Raw genomic sequence first — 19,611 nt, forward strand, 5'->3', positions numbered from 1 at the left:
TAAAGCTATGAATGGGACTTTTCTTTTGAAAGCGCGTGTCATCTTGTGGGAGTGTTTTGGACTCTCTCTGTCTGTGTGTGTGTGTCCCAGAGACAGTCTATAGTGTGTCCACAAGGCTGCAGAGGACAGCAGAAAAACAGTGGAGCGGAGGTTTTCGCTCAGTGTAATGTAATATAACCTCAGTATTCTCGCAGCGTGGGGGATATAAAGTGACCTGAGTGAGGTATTTCAACATGAATGAGGCGGAGGGACTGAGACTGAGGAGACTCAACAAACCTCAGATCATTACTGACGAGTCTCAAGAGCCTCAGTACAAAGACACGAGGTGAGAAAACCGCGGGATATAAGACATAGGGCTGTTTACCATAGAGAGAGGGAAAAGTCTAGATTTATGGAAATAAACGTTCATGTGCGCCCATGAGAGAGAATATGAGTAAGGCTTCTGGGCATTGTAGTCCACTCTTCTGACTGTCCAGATGCAGCAGCTGTGCCTGGACCATAGGCTGTATATAATATGTGCATGATATATTGTATGATATATTATATTATTTACGGTATTTATTGCAAGTATTATATACATTGTGTATATCTATATTTCATGGTTTACAGTAGGAAAAGTACCCAAACACCTAAGCTGTAAGCAACGAAACATCCTTAAATGTTTTCTGATCTTCCAGCACATACAGTGGGAAGGTGTTCAGAGTCACACTGGTGACCCTGGCTGGATTCCTGTTGTTCCTGCTGCTGGTGGTTGTGTTTCTTCTGGACTCCCCCATACAGCCTGAGGCATTCAGGTAAAAACAGCAGAGCTGACGTGGACTCAGAGAAATGAGTTACGGAGTTTTACACTCCAGTAGCATGTGAACCGAAGTAAACACCTGGACATAAGGGAAGCATATTTATTACATGGCTCCAGCTGCAGATACTGATGACCTATTTTTTTTTTTCTTTTGCTGCAGCGAGAGAGTGAGGGGATAATGAAGAAGGTGTAGAGAGAGACAGAACCAAATATAAACACACTGAAGTAAAAAATATATATTGCAGCAAAATATGAATAATGACTTTAGTAAAAGTAATAAGTTGGGCATGTTTTAGCACAGTCCTATGTGTAGAGAAAGGTATAAAGCTTGACCACAATTTGTAACACATTATTAGAAATGTGTGCCGTTTGTGAACTGTGAATAACATGAAACAGTAAAATAAAGGATGCGAGTTATTGACCATCAAACGGTGGAATGTGTGACCAGCGTATATAGACCTAGAATTAACCAAAGAAAAACATGCAGAAAAAATGTTGTGCCATAACATGACAAAACATATCATGATCAAATAAAATGTATTTGTATACTGCATTTGGCAATTGATGTTGTCACAAAGCAATTTTAGATATGAAGTAATAGGTCAAAGATCAACAAATTTACATCCATCAGGAAACCGATAAATATCATTTAACTAAATTTGCTATGATTTTTTTGATTTTTAATTTTATGCAAAGGAATTTGTTGCCTAACACTGGCATTTCATAGATCCTTTCTGAATGACAAACAATGGTGTTTCACAATGCTTCCCCTATTTCATTACCCTCCATTGGCAGTTTCCTGATTTTCGAAAGACATTCAAGGCAGGAGCATTCCTGTTACATGATGAATCTGAATATCTGTCAAACATACTGCTTCTTTTTGCTTTTATTAGATTAAGTTAGTTCAGAGAGTACCTTATTTTCTGTAATACCAAAAGACTTCATGCATTAGTTCCCTCAGGTGGTGAGCCTTTATCCCAAGTTGCATTTTCTGGGTCAAACTCAGCACCACTGCTGAATATTCAAGTACCCTTGGCACCAAAAAAAAAAAAAAACACAATAAATCTGCCATGACTCCTCATTAAAATTCATTATTTTACTCTATGTCAATGCATAATGATTTGTCTTCCTGCCACTGTTGCTGCTTTTAAGCACTGCAACCTGTCTCTGCCAACTTTTTCTAAGTATAAATCCAGCCTGCAGTGGGAATATAGGCCCATAGGAACCCAACTATTTTCGCCCATCTTATTTTCATGTTTTTTTTTTTTCTTTTATTTATAATTCTGTTTTCACCATACTAGTCTCTATGAGCCGCCCTCTATGACTGGTTGCTTTGAACCTAACTTAAAGCTGAGACAAGCAGAAAGACTATTCGAGGATCAGCTCATTGGACCTGAGTCTATCACCAATATTGGAGGTTAGTATGTGCTGCTACATATTACCCTTTGTGTTAACATTATGCAAGGAGTGGCTAGTCTAGCATGGTAATCGCCAAGTGGATGAAAGGTTATCTTGCTGTGTAGCCTGCTTTTTGTATGTCAGGCTCTTAGCTTTTTTTTTAAATGAATAGATTATATAGTATAATGATAAAATTTAAATCTACCCTTTATGATTTTTAATAAAAAAATCTAGTGATCAAGTGTTGCAACTTTTAAAGATTGCCCCTAAGAAGCTGTTTTTGTCTTTGCAGATGTTCTATTCACTGGTACTTCAGATGGAAAAATAGTGAAAATTGATGGAAGGAAAATGAATGTTTTGACAACACTTGGCAAGCCCCCATGTGGTAAGCTGACTATTAAAAACCTACTTATCTGGTTCCTCACTGACTGTGACTTTACAGCCGCTTAATTTTGTCAGTAGAGCTGTCATTGTTAATAAATGTCCCTGTAAATGACACAATGCTAAGACATACCTCTTCATTCTCATATAGTGTTCAGAAGTAGTCTTCGGATACATCTGCTTCAGCTTTAATTAGGCTGAGACTTTTAAGTTTCTGTCTGAGCCTAACGTGATCTACAGCAGGGTAATATGGGATGAATCTGAATCTGAGATGAGCAATTTTTCTACTTATGTAGTTTTTAAGATAAAGAAAAACAAGGCAGGATTACAATGATCTTTCAGGATGTTTCCTGTACATTTAAATAGTGAGAATGCATCTATGCATTTGTCCTTGGTTAGGGGTAAGTTGATCCAAGTCAGTGGGTAAGTCGCATCATCCTGGTGTAATCTCAAAATCAAACTGCATCTGAATCAAACACGTGGAATTTTAAAGATAATTTTTCATAAATATTCATGTTGCCGTTTTGCAAGTTGAATTTTGACCATTCTTACTGTACAGAAGACTGCACAAGTAGGTGCATTTCAATTCAGGGGCTGGATACTTTAAAGGATGCAGTTTAGTGTCCTTCGAAGGCCAAATTGAACTGGGACAGTCTATGCACCTTCTGTGTCTATCATTGTCTGATTCTCCTCTTCATGACGCACCATACTTCAATAAGAAACAGATCTGGAGTGCAGGCAGGCCAGTCAAGCACACGCAGTCTCTGTCTACAAAGCCATGCTATTGTAACTTGTGCAGAATGAGGCCTGGCATTGTCCTGCAGAAAAAGACATTGAGTTCCTGGAAATAGATGTCTTTTTTATTTCCCCAAAACAATTAAATTGTGGATTTGTCTGAACACAGAATACATTTCCACTGTCATTCTCACATGACTTCAGCCCTATAGAACCTGCTGGCATTTCTAAGCTAATATGTGACTACCTGTTTTCATAATAAAATTGCAGATTCATTTCTTGATGCAGAAGCAGACTATGTTAAGTGACAATGATTTTCTAAAGTAATTCTAACTGCATTGTCCCAACGTTTCTGGAAAAGGGGTAAATCAAATTAATATTGAATAATATTTAACTACAATAACAGTATGATTTTACATGTTGATAAGTCATAATAGTTTTTTAATCAATGTATTGAGTATGAATTTATGAATAATAACTTTAACAGCTTGATGATAATCACATCTATTTCTGAGCACTGTAAATGAAATTCAAAATTTAATCATTAAAACTGCAATATCTGGGGATTTTGGATTTGGACACCTGACTAGAAGGGAATGTAACTGCATGCAACAAGCAGAAGAACGTGTTGTAATGTGAGTGGTTCTTTTGTAATGCAGACCCCTTCCACGGGCAGTTGAGGAGAGATGATTGTGAAAATGTGAGACAGAATTTCAAAGAAAGAACTTTTCTTGACAATTTATCGATTATAATCATGTCTTCATTGGTGTACTATGTTGATTTTGCAGTCAAATCCCCACATACTCAACCCATCCTTCTTTAAGCCAGACCTTCTTTTGCAGCTATGTGTCACATTAATATTTAAATATATATAACTTAGTCTAAAATGATCCTGCCATAAAACCATAAAAGGTCAACGTAAAAAGCTGGTGTGCTGGGAACCACAGAGCGAGAGCTGTGCCAGATCTTCAGAAACCTCCACTGCATACCCACTGCATACCCACATTGTCCATTCCCATTGGACAATGCCGTAAAAGCATGGTATGGTTATTAAATCAAACCCAGAGTTCTCTCAACCCTGTTTGGGTTTCTGTACCATTTCCCATAATGCAGCAGTACCTGTCAGTAGACTGGGACTTGTCTTTGGGGATGTGCTGGTGGCACAATTCCTTGCATAATGCAAGTGTGAGCAGTAAACACATAATAACAATAACATCTGAGGAACCTCAAGCTTCAAAGTGATTTGGCTTTTATTCAACATTTGATATACTGTGATGATTGTAAAATACCAATCAGTGAACCGAATCTGATTTCTAGGCCTGTCAAAATAATTATATTATCCACTTTTCTGACAATATATGTATATTACAACAATAAATTTTGCTGAGGTCTGTGTTGGCCATTGTGTTTTCTGCCATGTTTGTTTACATAAGTATTTTAGCCACTCACTCTGTTCTTTTCTTTGTTTTTTTTTCTGGTTTCTTTTCTGGAGCTGTTATGTGGATTTGTTTTTATAATTAATATTAATTATAAAATATTAATTATTAAATATTAATTATAATTAATATGCTATAAAGTTATCATTATATCAGTGGTATAAATTGGTCTGTAAATTACAGTAATATAATTTACTGCAATTATTTTAGTGACAATGTATCATCCACAAAAAATGGCTATTGAAAGCATATGGTTTTCTAGGTCCATCCAAATGAAGGGTATTGAAATTGGCACAAATATTGTATGGATAATTTAAGACAAAGTCTGTATTTATGGATTTGTAAACCAACTATTCTGTTTTTTCCAGTAGCAAAGAACTAAAACTCTAAATCTCCAAATGTTTGTTGACGCCTCATCTAAAGAGTGAATTTGGCTACAATTAAGGTGTACCCATTTTACTGTCACTGGCGTTGTGATGCCTGCAGACAGCTATAACCTCTATAGAAAACCATAGACCAGTATTATTCTCTGAAGCAACCCAACTTGAGCCTAAAGTCATCCTACCCAAAGATGATTGTGAGCTATAGGAGTACAGAGCCCAACACCATGCTGTGAATCAGTGGAACAGTGTGCTTTGAAATGAGTTGGAGTGTTTTTACTTATGATCTAACATAAGTACCTGCGCTTAGTAATTTTTAGGACTTTGAATGCAATTAAATCCTCTCAGAAATGTTCCAATATCTACTGTGAAATTTTCTCAGAAGAACAAACATCCTACTGATAATCCTAGCCTTTATAACAGAATAAATATTTGACTTTAGTACGTTTAAGTGAGTTCTTTAGTGATAAGGCCAGAATGGAGAGATTGTTCTTGAAGTAATCACAAACAAAAATTTAACAAAGTAATAATCTTTTTTCCCCCCCTTTTTGTAAAGGGACCCGAGAGGAGGAGCACGTTTGTGGACGGCCACTTGGGATGAGAATCGGTCCCAATGGCACCTTGTTTGTAGCTGATGCCTACTTGGGGCTGTTTGAGGTTAATCCGGTCACAGGTTAGAACTCTTTTTTTCAGTTGTTTTCTTTGTTTCTTTTCTTTAACCTTTTTTTTTTTTTTATTTCTTGATATTTTGTTCTTTCAATGTTTCTGTCTTTCTTTGTTTGTATATATATATCCTTTTCTTTGTCTTTCTTCCTTCCTTCCTTCCTTCATTTGTTCTGTCTATAACTCTTACATTCTTGTTTTCTTGGTTTCTTTCAATCTTGTTTGTTTTCTGTAGTTTTTTTATTTTACTGTCTTTGATTAAGTCATTGTATTTGTTTGTCACTTTTATCCCAGATTGTCTTTTCATGGTTATGAAAATATGAAGTACATGTGTTAAATTGCCAGTTCCTTCCCATGTTTGGTGTTCAGGTGAGTCCACTCTTCTGGTCAGCACGCGGAGGCTGGTGGGTGGTCGGCGCTTGTCCTTCGTTAATGACCTGGATGTGACTCAGGACGGGAAGAAGGTGTACTTCACTGACTCCAGCAGCAGATGGCAGCGCAGAGACTACCTGAACCTCATCATGGAGGCCACAGCAGATGGACGGTATATTGGCCTTAAAAAATACCTTACTGCACACACTGCCAGATATGCTTCACTGTCGGTTTATGGCAGTGCTATAAATGCGGTTTTTATTTATAGTGATATTATTAAAAAAAAATAGACCTCTGGTTCACATTTTCATATTAATATTATCGTTATAATGTTAGTATAATTTTTAATGAGGTATTTTGTGTAAAGCTATGACTCTTTTTACTGAATTGGTGTTTTAGAGTCCTAGAGTATGATACTCAGACCAAAGAGGTTACAGTGATGATGGAGAACTTGCGCTTCCCTAATGGAATACAGCTCTTCTCTGATGAAGAGTCTGTTCTTGTTGCTGAAACTACAATGGCAAGAATACGGAGGTAAAGACTCCCTTTTAATATTAGTTTTAAATATAAATAAGGTTGTGTTTTGCAGTTGGATTATAATGCTGGACATTTTCAGCAGCAAAAGCAGTATTTTCTTGTTTTATTGTTTAATGCTGTGCTTTGGAACATAACCTTGACATGGAAAGGCATTTCTCATTGACTTCCTGCTTGATTTTTCTTTTTTTGTTTGTTTGTTTGTTTTGTATTATTAATATGTTCCATAGTCAGTCTGGTATCAGTTGTAATTCTTCCATCAGCCCTTCTACTCTATTATTTCTCAAAAGCAAGTTCTATATGGAAATACACTGCTCCCCCTCTCTGCTGTCATATTTCTCTCGTCTGCTGGAGGCACTGTGAGTTCCCCCCAAGCCTCACCTGGATAAATGATGCAAGCTTGCTGTTGCCTGGGTAACAGGATCCTTCACTAAGCTGCAAGGGTAGATCGACGAATGACATGTTTGTGCTAATAGTGAAGTGAGTGCTGGCACAGTGAAGAGTGAGGGAAAGAGTATGTGGGGAAATGTTTTAATGAAAGCTCTTTATTAAAAGAAAAGATTACTGTTAGTCTTGTCACATGAGGAAATAGATTTGTTAAAATCATGTAATTTGTTAACTGGCTTCAATTGAGTACTTTACCACAGTACCTTTTATATAAGGTAATTCCTTTAAGAAATTTCTTTTCACTCAACAATTTTAGGTTAATAAGCTAAACAAGACTTAAGACAATTCATTGATATCGTTTCCACACTGGATGATTACAGTAATCTTATGGCAGGTAGTTTTCTCTTGTTCTGTGGGTTGTGTTCTTGTCTTCACAAAATACAGTCATACATTTGAGTGAGTTCATAATTTCCACCAAAATGTCAATGAACCCCCAAAAACGCAATTAAAAACACCTTCATATAACTCCCTAAGCTTGCGGGTGGTGGTCTGGTGATTATTACCATCCACAGTCAGATAACACTTTCAATTCTTTATATAGGGTTCATGTGGCTGGTCTCAATAAGGGAGGCATGGATACTTTTATAGAAAATCTCCCTGGTTTCCCTGACAACATCCGGCGCAGTTCTTCAGGGGGTTACTGGGTAGCCATGTCAGCTGTGAGGCCTAATCCGGGTTTTTCCATGCTTGACTTCCTTTCCCAAAGGCCCTGGATTAAGAAGCTTATATTTAAGGTACGTACTGTGATGTGTGTTGAAGTAGGCGTGGGCAATAAAAAAAAAATGTTATTGGCATATGATGAAATATTATGTGCAGATATTTTCCTTATGTATAATTCCAATGAATAGTTAATTGGAATATATTTTGCAAATTAATAAATGTATATATCTTAAACCTTTCTAATTGATGTGGTTTGACCACAATTGCCTAATTCCAGTAGATGCTTGCATGTCCCAATCTGTTTGTTTCAACATAAACGTTTTAGTAAGCTAACTAATGTGGAAACTGTACTCAGGAAATTAGGTAATGATCACGCAAGGCCTGTTGTCAAAACTATGCCAAAATAGGAATAAGACACCAGTATAAATCTGAGTTCTGGTCTGACATTGTCTCATGATTACTCTATTTTGAAGCTGTGATGAACCCAAAATAACAAACCATAAATATCCAGTCACACAGCATGCCCCAATCTTTAGGCTTAAAAATAAAGTGCATTTGTGACAAAACTGCTGCTGTGCTCCTTACATTTACATCAGTTTATGATGACATGCTTTGGTTTGGTTCCAGTGGAAAGCAAGTTCCTTTTTCACTCTTGTAGGGCAAAGTTTTGTTGGTTTGTTTAGTTCGGTCAAAAAATAATTTATAAAATTAAAAAATGTCTCTCTATATCTTCTTCCCTAGCAGGTAATTTAATAATTACAGCCCACTTATTCTCAGTGATCCACCTTAATTTTGGTTGGTAATTCTAACATTTGCATTAGGCAGGGGTGTACTATGCTTTGCTTTGCTCATCTTGGGCATGTTTGTGTGCTTTCAGCTATTCAGCCAGGACATGCTGATGAAGTTTGTGCCTCGCTATAGTCTGGTGGTGGAGCTGAAGGATGGAGGAACCTGTGTGCGGAGTTTCCACGACCCACACGGCATGGTGGCCGCCCATATCAGTGAAGCTCATGAGCACAATGGCCATCTCTACTTGGGCTCCTTTCGCTCTCCTTACCTGTGTAAGCTGGATCTGAGCAAAGTGTGAAACAGTGCTCCTGCTAAGTTAAACAAGTGGCCGAATGGTCACAGAGTGGCGTTTCTTGGGGCCACTTTTCCTGTGTCATTTTTACACCACCTCCAGATAAGAAGCAATTAACACTTCTGGCACATTAACTGGAGCACACAGCAACCTCTCCCATATATTCCCATCTTAAGTGAACAACACAGATCCTTCAAAAATGTTCCTACATTTGACACAGTTTCCATTTTTCTTTCTAACTTCTGCTTGAACTTTGATTCTGCTCTCCTGTGTGTATGTGACTTCACATTTAATTGTTTCTTTTTTAGGCTGTGTGGTGTATTATTAGCACATCTGGAGAACATGCTAGGTTGCTTCATTTAAGAGTTGGCATTTCTATATTTGTTTCCTCCTTGTGACTGAAGGTGATTGTTTAATTTGCCCTGAACTGTCATCCAGCCCTTAAAATAGAACTGCTGTTTCTTCAGCACACAGTGACAGAAATATCAAAGCTGGTGGTGACTTGTGAAGTTGTGACTTCTACAGGCAGTGCCATAATGTTGCTTGGGAACACTAACATTCACAGTTTTATTTCTACGATTATTATCCACAAGCTTTTTTTTTTGTTTAAAGAACATTTTTGTAGTTTTAACTTCACATTGTGTCCGGCAAATATTTTGTTGTTACACTGGTTCACTGAGAGTTTCGAAGATTATTTGCACCTCCAGTAATGTTGTCTCCTGTCCTGCTTTATTTGGATACTATTTAGACATTTTTATCATTGGTATAAACAGACATCTGATACCCACCCAATAACCTTAACTGTTTTAATTGACCGAGAGACCAAGGAAGCACTTGTGGTTGGGTTTTTCATGTGTTTAATGAAATCCAAGCATGATCTTAGCGCATGTTAAGATTTAAAAAAGCCTCTCTGAGCTTTCATTAGCAAAGACGTTTTCTAGCACTGGAAATGGTATTGATAAGCAGCGATAATATTGTGGGTCTAATATGTGGTACTTCTGTCATGCACATTTCATGGCAAGTATAGCATAGCATGGGTAAAAAAATATTCATATAAAAACAGGCAAATACTTCACTCACAAGTAGAGGTGGGAATATCTAGGCCCCACAAATTAGAATTCAGGATGACAAAATGCATTTACAATACAGTCCTTTATGGATTATAATTTTGGTCTCTTATTTGTCTTCACAACAGCCTATGCAATAAGTATTAATTAAATCTATGGAAAATTCTAACTTCATTTGTGTATTTCTTACTACTTTTGTCATTTTTCATCGCAGACAGTGTGAATTCAAGATATTTCCTTTACTGTCTGGTCACGTTTCATTTGTAAATGTACATCCATTCCTGCATTTTAGGCCTGCAACACATCCCAGAAAAGTAGGGCCGGGGCAATTTAGAGCTAGTAATGAATAATAATAATAATAATAAAATAATAATAATTTCTTTTCAAACAGGTGATGTCAACGGGTGATTGTAAGAATGATTTCGTACAAAAGCAAAGTCCATGAAAAGCTAACGCAAGCCAAAATTGAACACCTGTGGTCTTCAAGCCCTCAGATAACACTGCATTAAGAACCATCATTAATCAATAGCTGATATAACCATATGGGCAAGGGAGTCCTTTAGCAAACATGTCAAGCCCTACAATATGTATATGTAAAATATACAATGCGTCACTCAATTGTAATTGAAATGTGTATTCTATTCAGACATATAAGAAATGGACAGTTTTGGAACAAGGTCGAAAAGGGCTGTCCAGGCTGTTATCCGCAGCAGGTCCAGAGCCAGTGTGTGTCATGTAATGGGGTTGTGTTGGTTTCCTTGGCAATGATAATTTATACTTCTGTGATGGAAGCAATAAGGGAGAAAAGTACAATAAGTTCATATGCTGCCACCAAGATAGCATCTTTTCCAGGGAGGTCCATAAATTTTTGAGCAATGCAAAACCACATGCTGTACACACTACAAAATCATGTCTGTGGAAGAAGAGATTCTGGGTACTGGAGTGTCCTACCTAAAGTCCTGACCTTTCCCCAAGTGAAAATGTGTGGAGACGTTTTAAACAAATAATGCAACAACTACAATCCAATACTATTGCACTTTTTAGAATGGATGTATATTAACAAATGAAATTACGCTGATCCAACAAAACATGAGATATCTTGGGTTTATGCTGTCGGCAATGAAATATAAGACAAAAGGGGGTTTTGATTGGAGTTGTAGTATATCTACAATGTTAACAGAATTTTTTTTCCCAATTAAAAAAAATAAATAACTATGCATAATTATGCTGTTTTGGGCATCAATGCAGACTTTTCCCACCTCTACTCACCTGCTGTGTACTGCTACAGCCAGGGACTACATGAGATCAGGCTCACCATGAAAGCAGTTTCAAAAAGAAATTCCAGTGCTCTGGGATTAGTTCTAATAAAAGTAACTTCTCTGAACAGCTACTGGACCAGAAAGAGACCCCCTCCCCAATCTATTATAGTGTTATATTCGTGCCTCAGCACATCACAAGCCCTTCTCTTGCAGGAATGTGAATAATTTACACTACACAATTTTATGCAAACTAGATATTCTGAAGCTGTGCTAAGCTGGATCTGAGGGAAATGATAGCTAGTCACTGAACAAGAAAGTTTACCTGCATCTCTTTCAAATGCCACTATGCTATTTATTGTCTGTGCCAGCTCAATATTGAATTAGAATACCATGCCATTTCACATTAATATTTATTTTGCTGAATATGGAACTTAATGCTTTTTTGAAGGAAGGCAGAGGGAAAATGTGGTCTTCATGATATTCTTCCATGGTATGGCCCACACTTCAAAGTTACAGAGGAATGTCTGAAAGATAAAAAGGAATCTTGCTATTTCCTTTGCTAGTATATAAATAATTAAAGGATTATATTCATTCGAGATTTATTAAATCTTGTTTTGGATAAAGAATGCACTACTGAATAAAATTGAAATGAAATGAAACGAATTGCAGTAAATGTCTTTGTCAGATCTTTACCTCTCCTCGTGATGTTAACCCTTAGGTAGGCAGAGCCAAACATGCACTTTACCTGCTGCAACAAACCATGAGGCTGGAAGGCACACTTCGCAAGGTCGACATCACTCTCTCTCTTCTGGCACACAGTCCGAGATATCTCAACCTTCAGCAGATACATAATACCTTTAACAATCTGTAACAGAACAGAAGTTGCATATTGTCAACAGTATGGTATATTTAGTACTGATTTTTGACACAACCTGGTTCCGGGTCTGGACAGTGTTGCCACCTGTCCAGATATTTGTCATCTGGTAAAGAAAAAGGAATTCCATTACTGAATTCAAAACATCCTGGAATCTAGGCATTTTCATAGGCTAGCATTTCATGTCATTTTGAATATGTTTATTAAGCAAATATTTTTATTATATTATATTATTATTATTTTATTATATTATATTATATTGGGTTTAATCTGTCCTGTATGCACAGGAATTGTTTTTCAGATTATTTTAGGCAGCTTGATGAGCTACAATTCCAATGAAGTTGGGAAGTTGTGTAAAACATGAAATAAACAATATGATGATTTGCCAATCCTTTTCCACATGTATTCAATTGAATACACTACAAAGTCAAGATATTTAATGTTCAAACAGAGAAACTTTACTGTTTTTTTGCAAATATTCACTCATTTTGAATTTGAGGCCTGCAACACATTCCAAAAAAGTTGGGCCAGGGCCATGTTTACCCCTATGTTACATCACCTTTCCTTTTAACCACACTCAATAAGCATTTGGGAACTGAGAACACTAATTGTTGAAGCTTTGTAGGTGGAATTCTTTACCATTCTTGCTTAATGTACAACTTCAGTTGCTCAACAGTCCGGGGTCTTCATTGTCATATTTTGCGCTTCATAATGCACCACACATTTTCAATGGGAGACAGGCCTGGACTGCAGGCAGGCCAGTCTAGTACCTGCACTGTTTTACTACAAAGCCACGCTGTTGTAACACGTGCAGAATGTGGCTTGGCATTGTCTTGCTGAAATAAGCAGGGATGTCCCTGAAAAAGACGTTGCTTGGATGGCAGCATATGTTGCTCCAAAATCTGTATGTACATTTCAGCATTAATGGTGCCTTCACAGACGTGCAAGTTACCCATGTCATGGGCACTAACACACCCCCATACCCTCAGAGATGCTGGCTTTTGAACTTTGCACTGATAACAATCCGGACAGTCCTTTTCCTTTTTGGCGACGCCAAAAACTATTTGAAATGTGGACTTGTCAGACCACAGGACACTTTTCCAGCTCGTCGAGTCAGTCCAGCTCAGATGAGCTCGGGCCTAGAGAAGCTGGCGACGTTTCTGGGTGTTGTTGATATATGGCTTTCGCTTTGCATAGTAGAGTTTTAACTTGTACTTGTAGATGGAGCAACAAACTGTGTTCACTGACAATGGGTTTCTGAAGTGTTCCTGAGCCTATGTGGTAATGTCTGTTACAGAATGGTTTTTAACGCAGTGCCACATGAGATTCGAAGGTCATGAGAATTCAATGTTGGTTTTCGGTCTTGCCGCTTACTTGCAGAGATTTTTCCAGATTCTCTGAATCTTTTGTTATACTCTGGACTGTCTATGATGGAATCCCTAAATTCCTCGCAGTTGTACGTTGAGAAACGTTGTTCTTAAACTGTTGGACAATTTGCTCACACAGTTGTTCACAAAGTGGTGAACCTCCTTGCTTGTGAACGACTGAGCCCTTTGGGGATGCTCCCTTTATATCCAATCATGACACTCACATGTTCCGATTCAACCTGTTCACCTGTGGAATGTCCCAAACAGGTGTTTTCAGAGCATTCCTTAACTTTCCCAGTATTTTGTTGAACCCTGTCCCAAGTCTTTTGGAACGTGTTGCAGGCCTCAAATTCAAAATGAGTGAATATGTGCAAACACAGGAGCACTTTGTAGTTCTACAGTTACAGACTGGAGTCCTCCTGATTCTCTGCATACTTTGTTATGCCCATTTTACCCTGCTTTCCATAAGTCATTGTTGCACAGTATGTCAGTGTCAGTATGGACTTTAGAGACCAAGTAAAAGGCCCAGTCACACAGTTTAAGGGCTTCCTGCCCTTAATATCCAACCACACTGAACTCTCTACCTCAGTGTGTACTATTATTAATCCACTGAACACACTGTTACAATGGCAAAGAAACTAGGGAGGTCCTCCAGAATACCTTTAAGATTTCAGAATAAGTTTTTAGCTTTCAGTGTTGGCACTAAACATTTTCCCCCATTAAAGGGAAATGACATTATTTTTTTCAAATAATGTGCATTTACAAATGGTTAAGATGCAAACAATCAGCTAGAGTTTAACAGTGGTTTAACTATATGTAAACGTGCCTTTTGAATAACAACATCCCACAGTATATATTATTAGCATGAAATAATGTGAGTTCATGAATAAGCTGTCTAATGTACAAGATATGGGTTAGAAGATATGTTCTTCAACATATTTAAAAAAAAGTGTGGTGTTTTAAGGCAAAACTAATTAATATAGCACAAATTGAGTATAATCACTGCATACAAAAAAACCCTCAGGCTTATTGATCATTTTGTAAAGCAAATAAACTGTATTTTTTACTGTAGACCATGGTTCCTAACAATCACACTTTAGTTAGTATGCTTCTGTATGATACACCATGTTATATCACAAAAATAAAATTGAAAATATTAGACAAACAAACTCAACCCACAGTATTAAATCCGACCTGGCTGTCATCTGATGTGGCTGATATAAAACATAACATAATTGTAAAAGAAAGACTTGAAACCTTTTACCCACTCCCTCTAGTTAGAGCTAGAGAAGATTATCACCAATTCCCACAAAATTATTTAAAGTAGTACTACCAGCTATTATCAATCCTCGTTTAACTTTAGTAAACTCATCCCTTGGCCTGGGCCATGTACCCAAAACTTTTAAACTAGCAGTTACTAAACCTTGATCAAGAAACCAAATTTTGATGCTAGCACATTGTCTAATTACAGGCCTATTTTTAAACTACCATTTATATCCAAAATATATGTTGAGCTGAGGCCCAACAACTTAGTTAATATCTACATAAAAATCACAGATATGAAAAATTCCAATCTGGATTCAGGCCCCATCATAGCTCTGAGACAGCTCTAGTCAAGATAACAAACGATCTTCTTCTTGCCTCTGATCAAGGCTACGTATCCCTGTTGGTGCTTCTTGACCTCAGCGCAGCTTTCGATAAGACAGACCACAATATTCACCTAGAAAGTTTAGATAATATGGTTTGAATCACAGGGACAGCCTTATTATGGTTCAAATCTTACTTAATCATGACTTATGTTGTCAGTTTGTAAAAGTAAATGATCTATCTTCCAATTATTCTGAAGTAAGACTATTTTAGGACCGTTATTATTTAAATTATACATGTTACCGCTAGGCACAGCTATAACAAACCAATGAAATTGACTTTCACTGTTACACAGACGACAATCAATTGTATATATCAGCCTAGCCTGATTACAAACATAGATTAAAGAAAATAGAGGACTGTGTAAAAGATGTGAAAGTCTGGATGTTGCGTAACTTCCTCCTTCTAAACATTAATAAAACAGAGGTTCTGCTTCTGGGTCCAAAAGTGGCCAGAAAAAAATTATCAGATTTAATTTTAAATCTTGCTGTCTTTCCAGTTAAACCCGGTTCAGCAGCAAAAAATGTTGCCATCATAAGTGACCTGGATTTATCATTCGATCAACACATAGGCAGTATCACTAGGACGTCTTTTTTACATCTTCGCAACATCGCTAAGATTAGAAATGCCTTATCTCTGCAGGACACAGAAACATTAGTATATGCCTTTATTACTTCAAGGCTTGACTATTGTAAAGCACTACTGTCAGGATACACCAGCAGAAATTTAAGTAAACAACTAGTTCAAAATGCTGCAGCCAGGGTCCTCACCAAATCTAGAAAATTTGAACATATCAGCCCAGTTCTGTCATCACTTCTTTGGCTGCCTGTTAAATTCTGTATCGATTACAAAATTCTGTTATTAACGTATAAAGCTCTACATGGGCTCGGTCCTAAATACCTTTCAAGATACTATTACCTATTATGAGCTTCCACATTTACTCAGATCACAGAATACTGGATTTCTGATAGTTCCCAGAATTCAGAAGGCCTCAGCTGGGGGAAGAGCTTTTTCTTAAAAAGCCCCCCAACTCTAGAATGATCTTCTAGAAAACGTTTGGGACTCAGACACAGTCACAATCTTCAAATCTAGGCTAATAACTCATTTGTTTAGTTCATCTTTTGGTAGTTAATGCTCCCCCATAGATAAGGCGGCAGATCCAGGGGTCCATGGACACGGAATTATAGTAAACTTAGACGCTGCTGTCGTCCCACCGCTTCATGCGATCACTCAGGTTTGTTCGCAGTGGATCGGAGGGATGCTAGTGTTTCATGATGTTCCCGTCTGTGTCCTTCTGGTTCTGTTCATTTAGTTAAAGCTGTCATAGTCGGTTCTGCCGGAGTCATTAGCCACACTCTGGAAATGTTTACATATACCGAAACAGAAAAAACTAACTCCATCCCTCTACCTTTTTCTGAGTAAACGTCCGCCCACCTGTCCGGCTGGACATTGATGAATGACTGATTGACGCTCCAGCCACCACCAATTGCCTTGGATCTACCCACCCGACACTGAAGTTTTCATGGACTCCTAACTATTATGACCAGTAGATTGACCAGAGGAGGATAGGTCACCCATTTGTGATATCAAAACAGTCAATTTATTTTCGTCACAACAGCTGAACATTATGTAGAATTATCCTTTAAGATAATATCCTTTAAGATCCTATAAGACCCTGGATTACTTGTTAAATCAATGACAATGGCGGCACGGTGGCACGGTACGTAATGTCACAGTAACACAGCTCCAGGGACCTGGAGGTTGTCGGTTCAAGTCCCACTCCGGGTGACTGCCTGTGAGGAGGTGTGTTGTCCGCGTGGGTTTCCTCCCATGGTTCAAATCACACGTTGGTAGGTAGATTTGTGTGTTGCACTGTGAAGGACTGGCGCCCCCTCCAGGGTGTGTTCCTGCCTTGCGGCCAATTATTCCGGGTAGGCTCCGGACACACCGAGACCCTGAACTGGGTAAGTGGTTACAGATAATGAACAAATTAATTAATTCAATGGCAGGGTGTACTGTACCTGTTTTTGGGCATCATCAATAGAAGAGGACTTGAAAAAATAGGCATCATTGGACTGGTTGTTGAAAGTGTATGTTGCAGTTTGCACAGCCTTTTTGACTCCTGTGTCATTCTTGCTGACATTTTGGGGTTTACCAGGAATTGGCCCCCTCACAAAGGCATTAACTGACCACTGTTCTGGAAAAGATAAAACAGGCGTCATCACACAAATGCAAAGATCTCCACTAATCTAACTAATCTAAACTACAGTTACAGTTTAACACTATAATATTTGGAATATATTTACATTTTTAAAAGATATACAGTCACATGAAAAAGTTAGGACGCCCCATTAAAAAATCTTTGTCTTTTTGAACATATTTAAACATTTGGACATTTGAGCTTCATTTGAACAGTTTTGAGAGATGGCACTTACATAACTAAACAAATGAAACGGAAAGAATTACTTATTAAGAAAAGATGTAAAATATAATGACCACATAATGAAATGTACATCACTCAAAACCGTTCAAATGAAGCTAAAATGTCCATATTTTGTGGTGTGTCCTAATGTACTCACATGACTATAGCTGTAATGGTAATGTACATTTAACAATGAAGGACAACATCATAAATACATAAATCAGCCAAAACCTTACAATGGCCTCCTGGTTTCTACATAAACTGTCCGTTTTCTCAGCTCTGCTTCTATAAATACACTTTGTTATTAAACAGATACTGACAGCAATATTTTTACTGATATGCAAACATTTTGGCCTCATTTCACCAATTTATTCAATGGTCAAGACTCCCACAGGACCACCAAATGGCAGTATTTGGACAATACCTCATTCTCAATGCAGCCCTGACACTGGCATGGTGGTGGTGTGTTGCACTGGTATGATTGGTTCAGACATAGCAGTGCTACTGCAATTTTTAAAGACCTCATTGTCACTGCTGGACTCAGAATAGTCCACCAACCAAAAATATCCAGCCAACAGCATCCTGTGGCAGCGTCCTATGGAGGATTAATGGATGACCAACACAAACTGTGCAGCAACAGATCAGCTACTGTCTCTGACTTTACATCAACAAGATGGACCAACAAGTTACATGTGGGGGGCAATAACTAGGCACTGTGTATAAATACATCAGCAGCACTGCAGTGTCTGATCCATTCACACACACACAAAACCATATAATGCCTGTTTGTGGTTGTGCTATGGGGGTCCTGACCACTGAAGAGCAGTATGAAACGGTGATAAAAATGTATGCAGAGCAGATGGGCTAGTCTGTAATCTTAGAACTACAATGTGCATCACACTAAACCAAACAATAATAAAAAGAGAACAACAACATGATTAATATTCAGTAGTTAAACACATCAAAGACAATTTCTGTAAATTGTTTAAGATCATTGACTTTGATAAACATAATGCGAGACAAAAAAATAAATAGAAATAGAAATATACAAACAAGGCCATGGCAGATTTTACCCCTTTATAAAAAATACAGAACATTGGAAGTTATCTTACAAAGATATATATATTAGTGGATTTCTTACCAAATGAGCACAAGCCAGCTAGTAGAAAGACAAGTAGTAAATGATAACTGACGTCCATGTCTCTGCAACCTTAGGTTTGCTCATCAACTTCCTGTGCAGCAACACTTCAACCACCCTCCAGAACTGCTGCCGTCCTCATTGCTCTATCCGATCAGTCATAGTGAGAATAAGACTGCCTCCCAGGAGCAAAAACAAATGTAGTTAAAATCAAACAGTCATTTTAATTTGGCATGTTGTGAGCATTTTAAAATATTTGTCCCAATATCCAGCATTTGTTTGTGTTGAATGCGACTACAGCACTTAGAAAACATCAGGGATGATCTAAATATGCAGTCCAATTATATTGGTCTACATAAATATGTTACAATCTGTATAAACTTAAGTAGAAACTGTCACAGCAAACGGAACACAGAATATAGTGGAAAAGTCTTTTGAGAGTTGGAAGGCAGTCATTAGACCCCAGTGGTTCCCCCACATCCTGCTTTAAAACCGCTGCGTTTCCACTCACTGCGTGACCTAATGAGAGATATGAGAAAAAACAGGCTGAAATACCACTTAAAAGAGCAGGCACTAGAGCTTTTTTAAACGCTGTTTTGGCAGTAAACGTTCTCTGTAGTTTATACAGTATGTGTATTTTATGAAGCGTGCTGTAGTTCTTTCTGTCATGGCTTTGTTGAACGTTGACCTCGTGCGAAATGGAGGGAGTGGACAAATAACCGTCATTGATTCTACAGCTGTAGCGTCTGAGACAGTGATAAGCCTATAGACAAGAATAAGTCGGGTTTCGGTTTTTAATGATGTAGTCGTTCTTGAAATTAAGAACTAATTGGGTATAAAGTCCTCTAATTTAACTCCCATCAAACACGTTTACTCTCATTCTGCGTAGCGTCAGTTTCATATGGCTGTTTGTTGTTACAGTCCCAAGCGTGTCCCGAGGGCGGCGCTGCG

The 19,611-nt window shown here is 37.8% G+C and overlaps 2 protein-coding genes across 3 annotated transcripts; one reads left to right on the forward strand and one right to left on the reverse strand.

The window, feature by feature from the left end:
• Positions 1-54: 54 nt before the first annotated feature.
• Positions 55-11,865, forward strand: apmap (adipocyte plasma membrane associated protein). The gene is made up of 9 exons (XM_066679041.1): positions 55-325; positions 678-794; positions 2,101-2,216; positions 2,490-2,582; positions 5,686-5,802; positions 6,162-6,336; positions 6,564-6,698; positions 7,687-7,879; positions 8,683-11,865. The coding sequence occupies exons 1-9, from the start codon at positions 234-236 to the stop codon at positions 8,890-8,892; spliced, it is 1,248 nt and encodes a 415-aa protein (XP_066535138.1). The 5' UTR covers positions 55-233; the 3' UTR covers positions 8,893-11,865.
• LOC136705456 (cystatin) lies at positions 11,544-19,342 on the reverse strand. Of its 2 annotated transcripts, none has more exons than XM_066679042.1 (5): positions 19,216-19,342; positions 18,664-18,839; positions 17,122-17,297; positions 11,958-12,077; positions 11,544-11,736 (listed from the first exon to the last, which is right to left on the reverse strand). In XM_066679042.1, the coding sequence occupies exons 2-5, from the start codon at positions 18,719-18,721 to the stop codon at positions 11,644-11,646; spliced, it is 447 nt and encodes a 148-aa protein (XP_066535139.1). In that variant the 5' UTR covers positions 18,722-18,839; positions 19,216-19,342; the 3' UTR covers positions 11,544-11,643. The 2 variants fall into 2 exon arrangements, with proteins under 2 accessions (XP_066535139.1, XP_066535140.1); XM_066679043.1 differs by having other exon boundaries at positions 18,664-18,835; positions 19,216-19,284.
• Positions 19,343-19,611: the final 269 nt, after the last annotated feature.

This window comes from Hoplias malabaricus, chromosome 8 (genome assembly GCF_029633855.1).
Source record: "Hoplias malabaricus isolate fHopMal1 chromosome 8, fHopMal1.hap1, whole genome shotgun sequence".
Classification (NCBI taxonomy): domain Eukaryota; kingdom Metazoa; phylum Chordata; class Actinopteri; order Characiformes; family Erythrinidae; genus Hoplias; species Hoplias malabaricus.

What these genes read in the sequence shown, in the direction of transcription:
- LOC136705456 (XM_066679042.1), bottom strand. Translation starts at nt 18,721, where the DNA reads ATGGACGTCAGTTATCATTTACTACTTGTCTTTCTACTAGCTGGCTTG. An exon ending in AGCTGGCTTGTGCTCATTTG is followed by an intron (nt 17,298 to 18,663) that starts GTAAGAAATCCA and finishes TATCTTTTCCAG; the next exon opens with AACAGTGGTCAGTTAATGCC. An exon ending in TTGATGATGCCCAAAAACAG is followed by an intron (nt 12,078 to 17,121) that starts GTACAGTACACC and finishes GTTCTGTTACAG; the next exon opens with ATTGTTAAAGGTATTATGTA.
- apmap (XM_066679041.1), top strand. Translation starts at nt 234, where the DNA reads ATGAATGAGGCGGAGGGACTGAGACTGAGGAGACTCAACAAACCTCAG. An exon ending in ACTTGGCAAGCCCCCATGTG is followed by an intron (nt 2,583 to 5,685) that starts GTAAGCTGACTA and finishes CTTTTTGTAAAG; the next exon opens with GGACCCGAGAGGAGGAGCAC. An exon ending in TTAAGAAGCTTATATTTAAG is followed by an intron (nt 7,880 to 8,682) that starts GTACGTACTGTG and finishes GTGTGCTTTCAG; the next exon opens with CTATTCAGCCAGGACATGCT.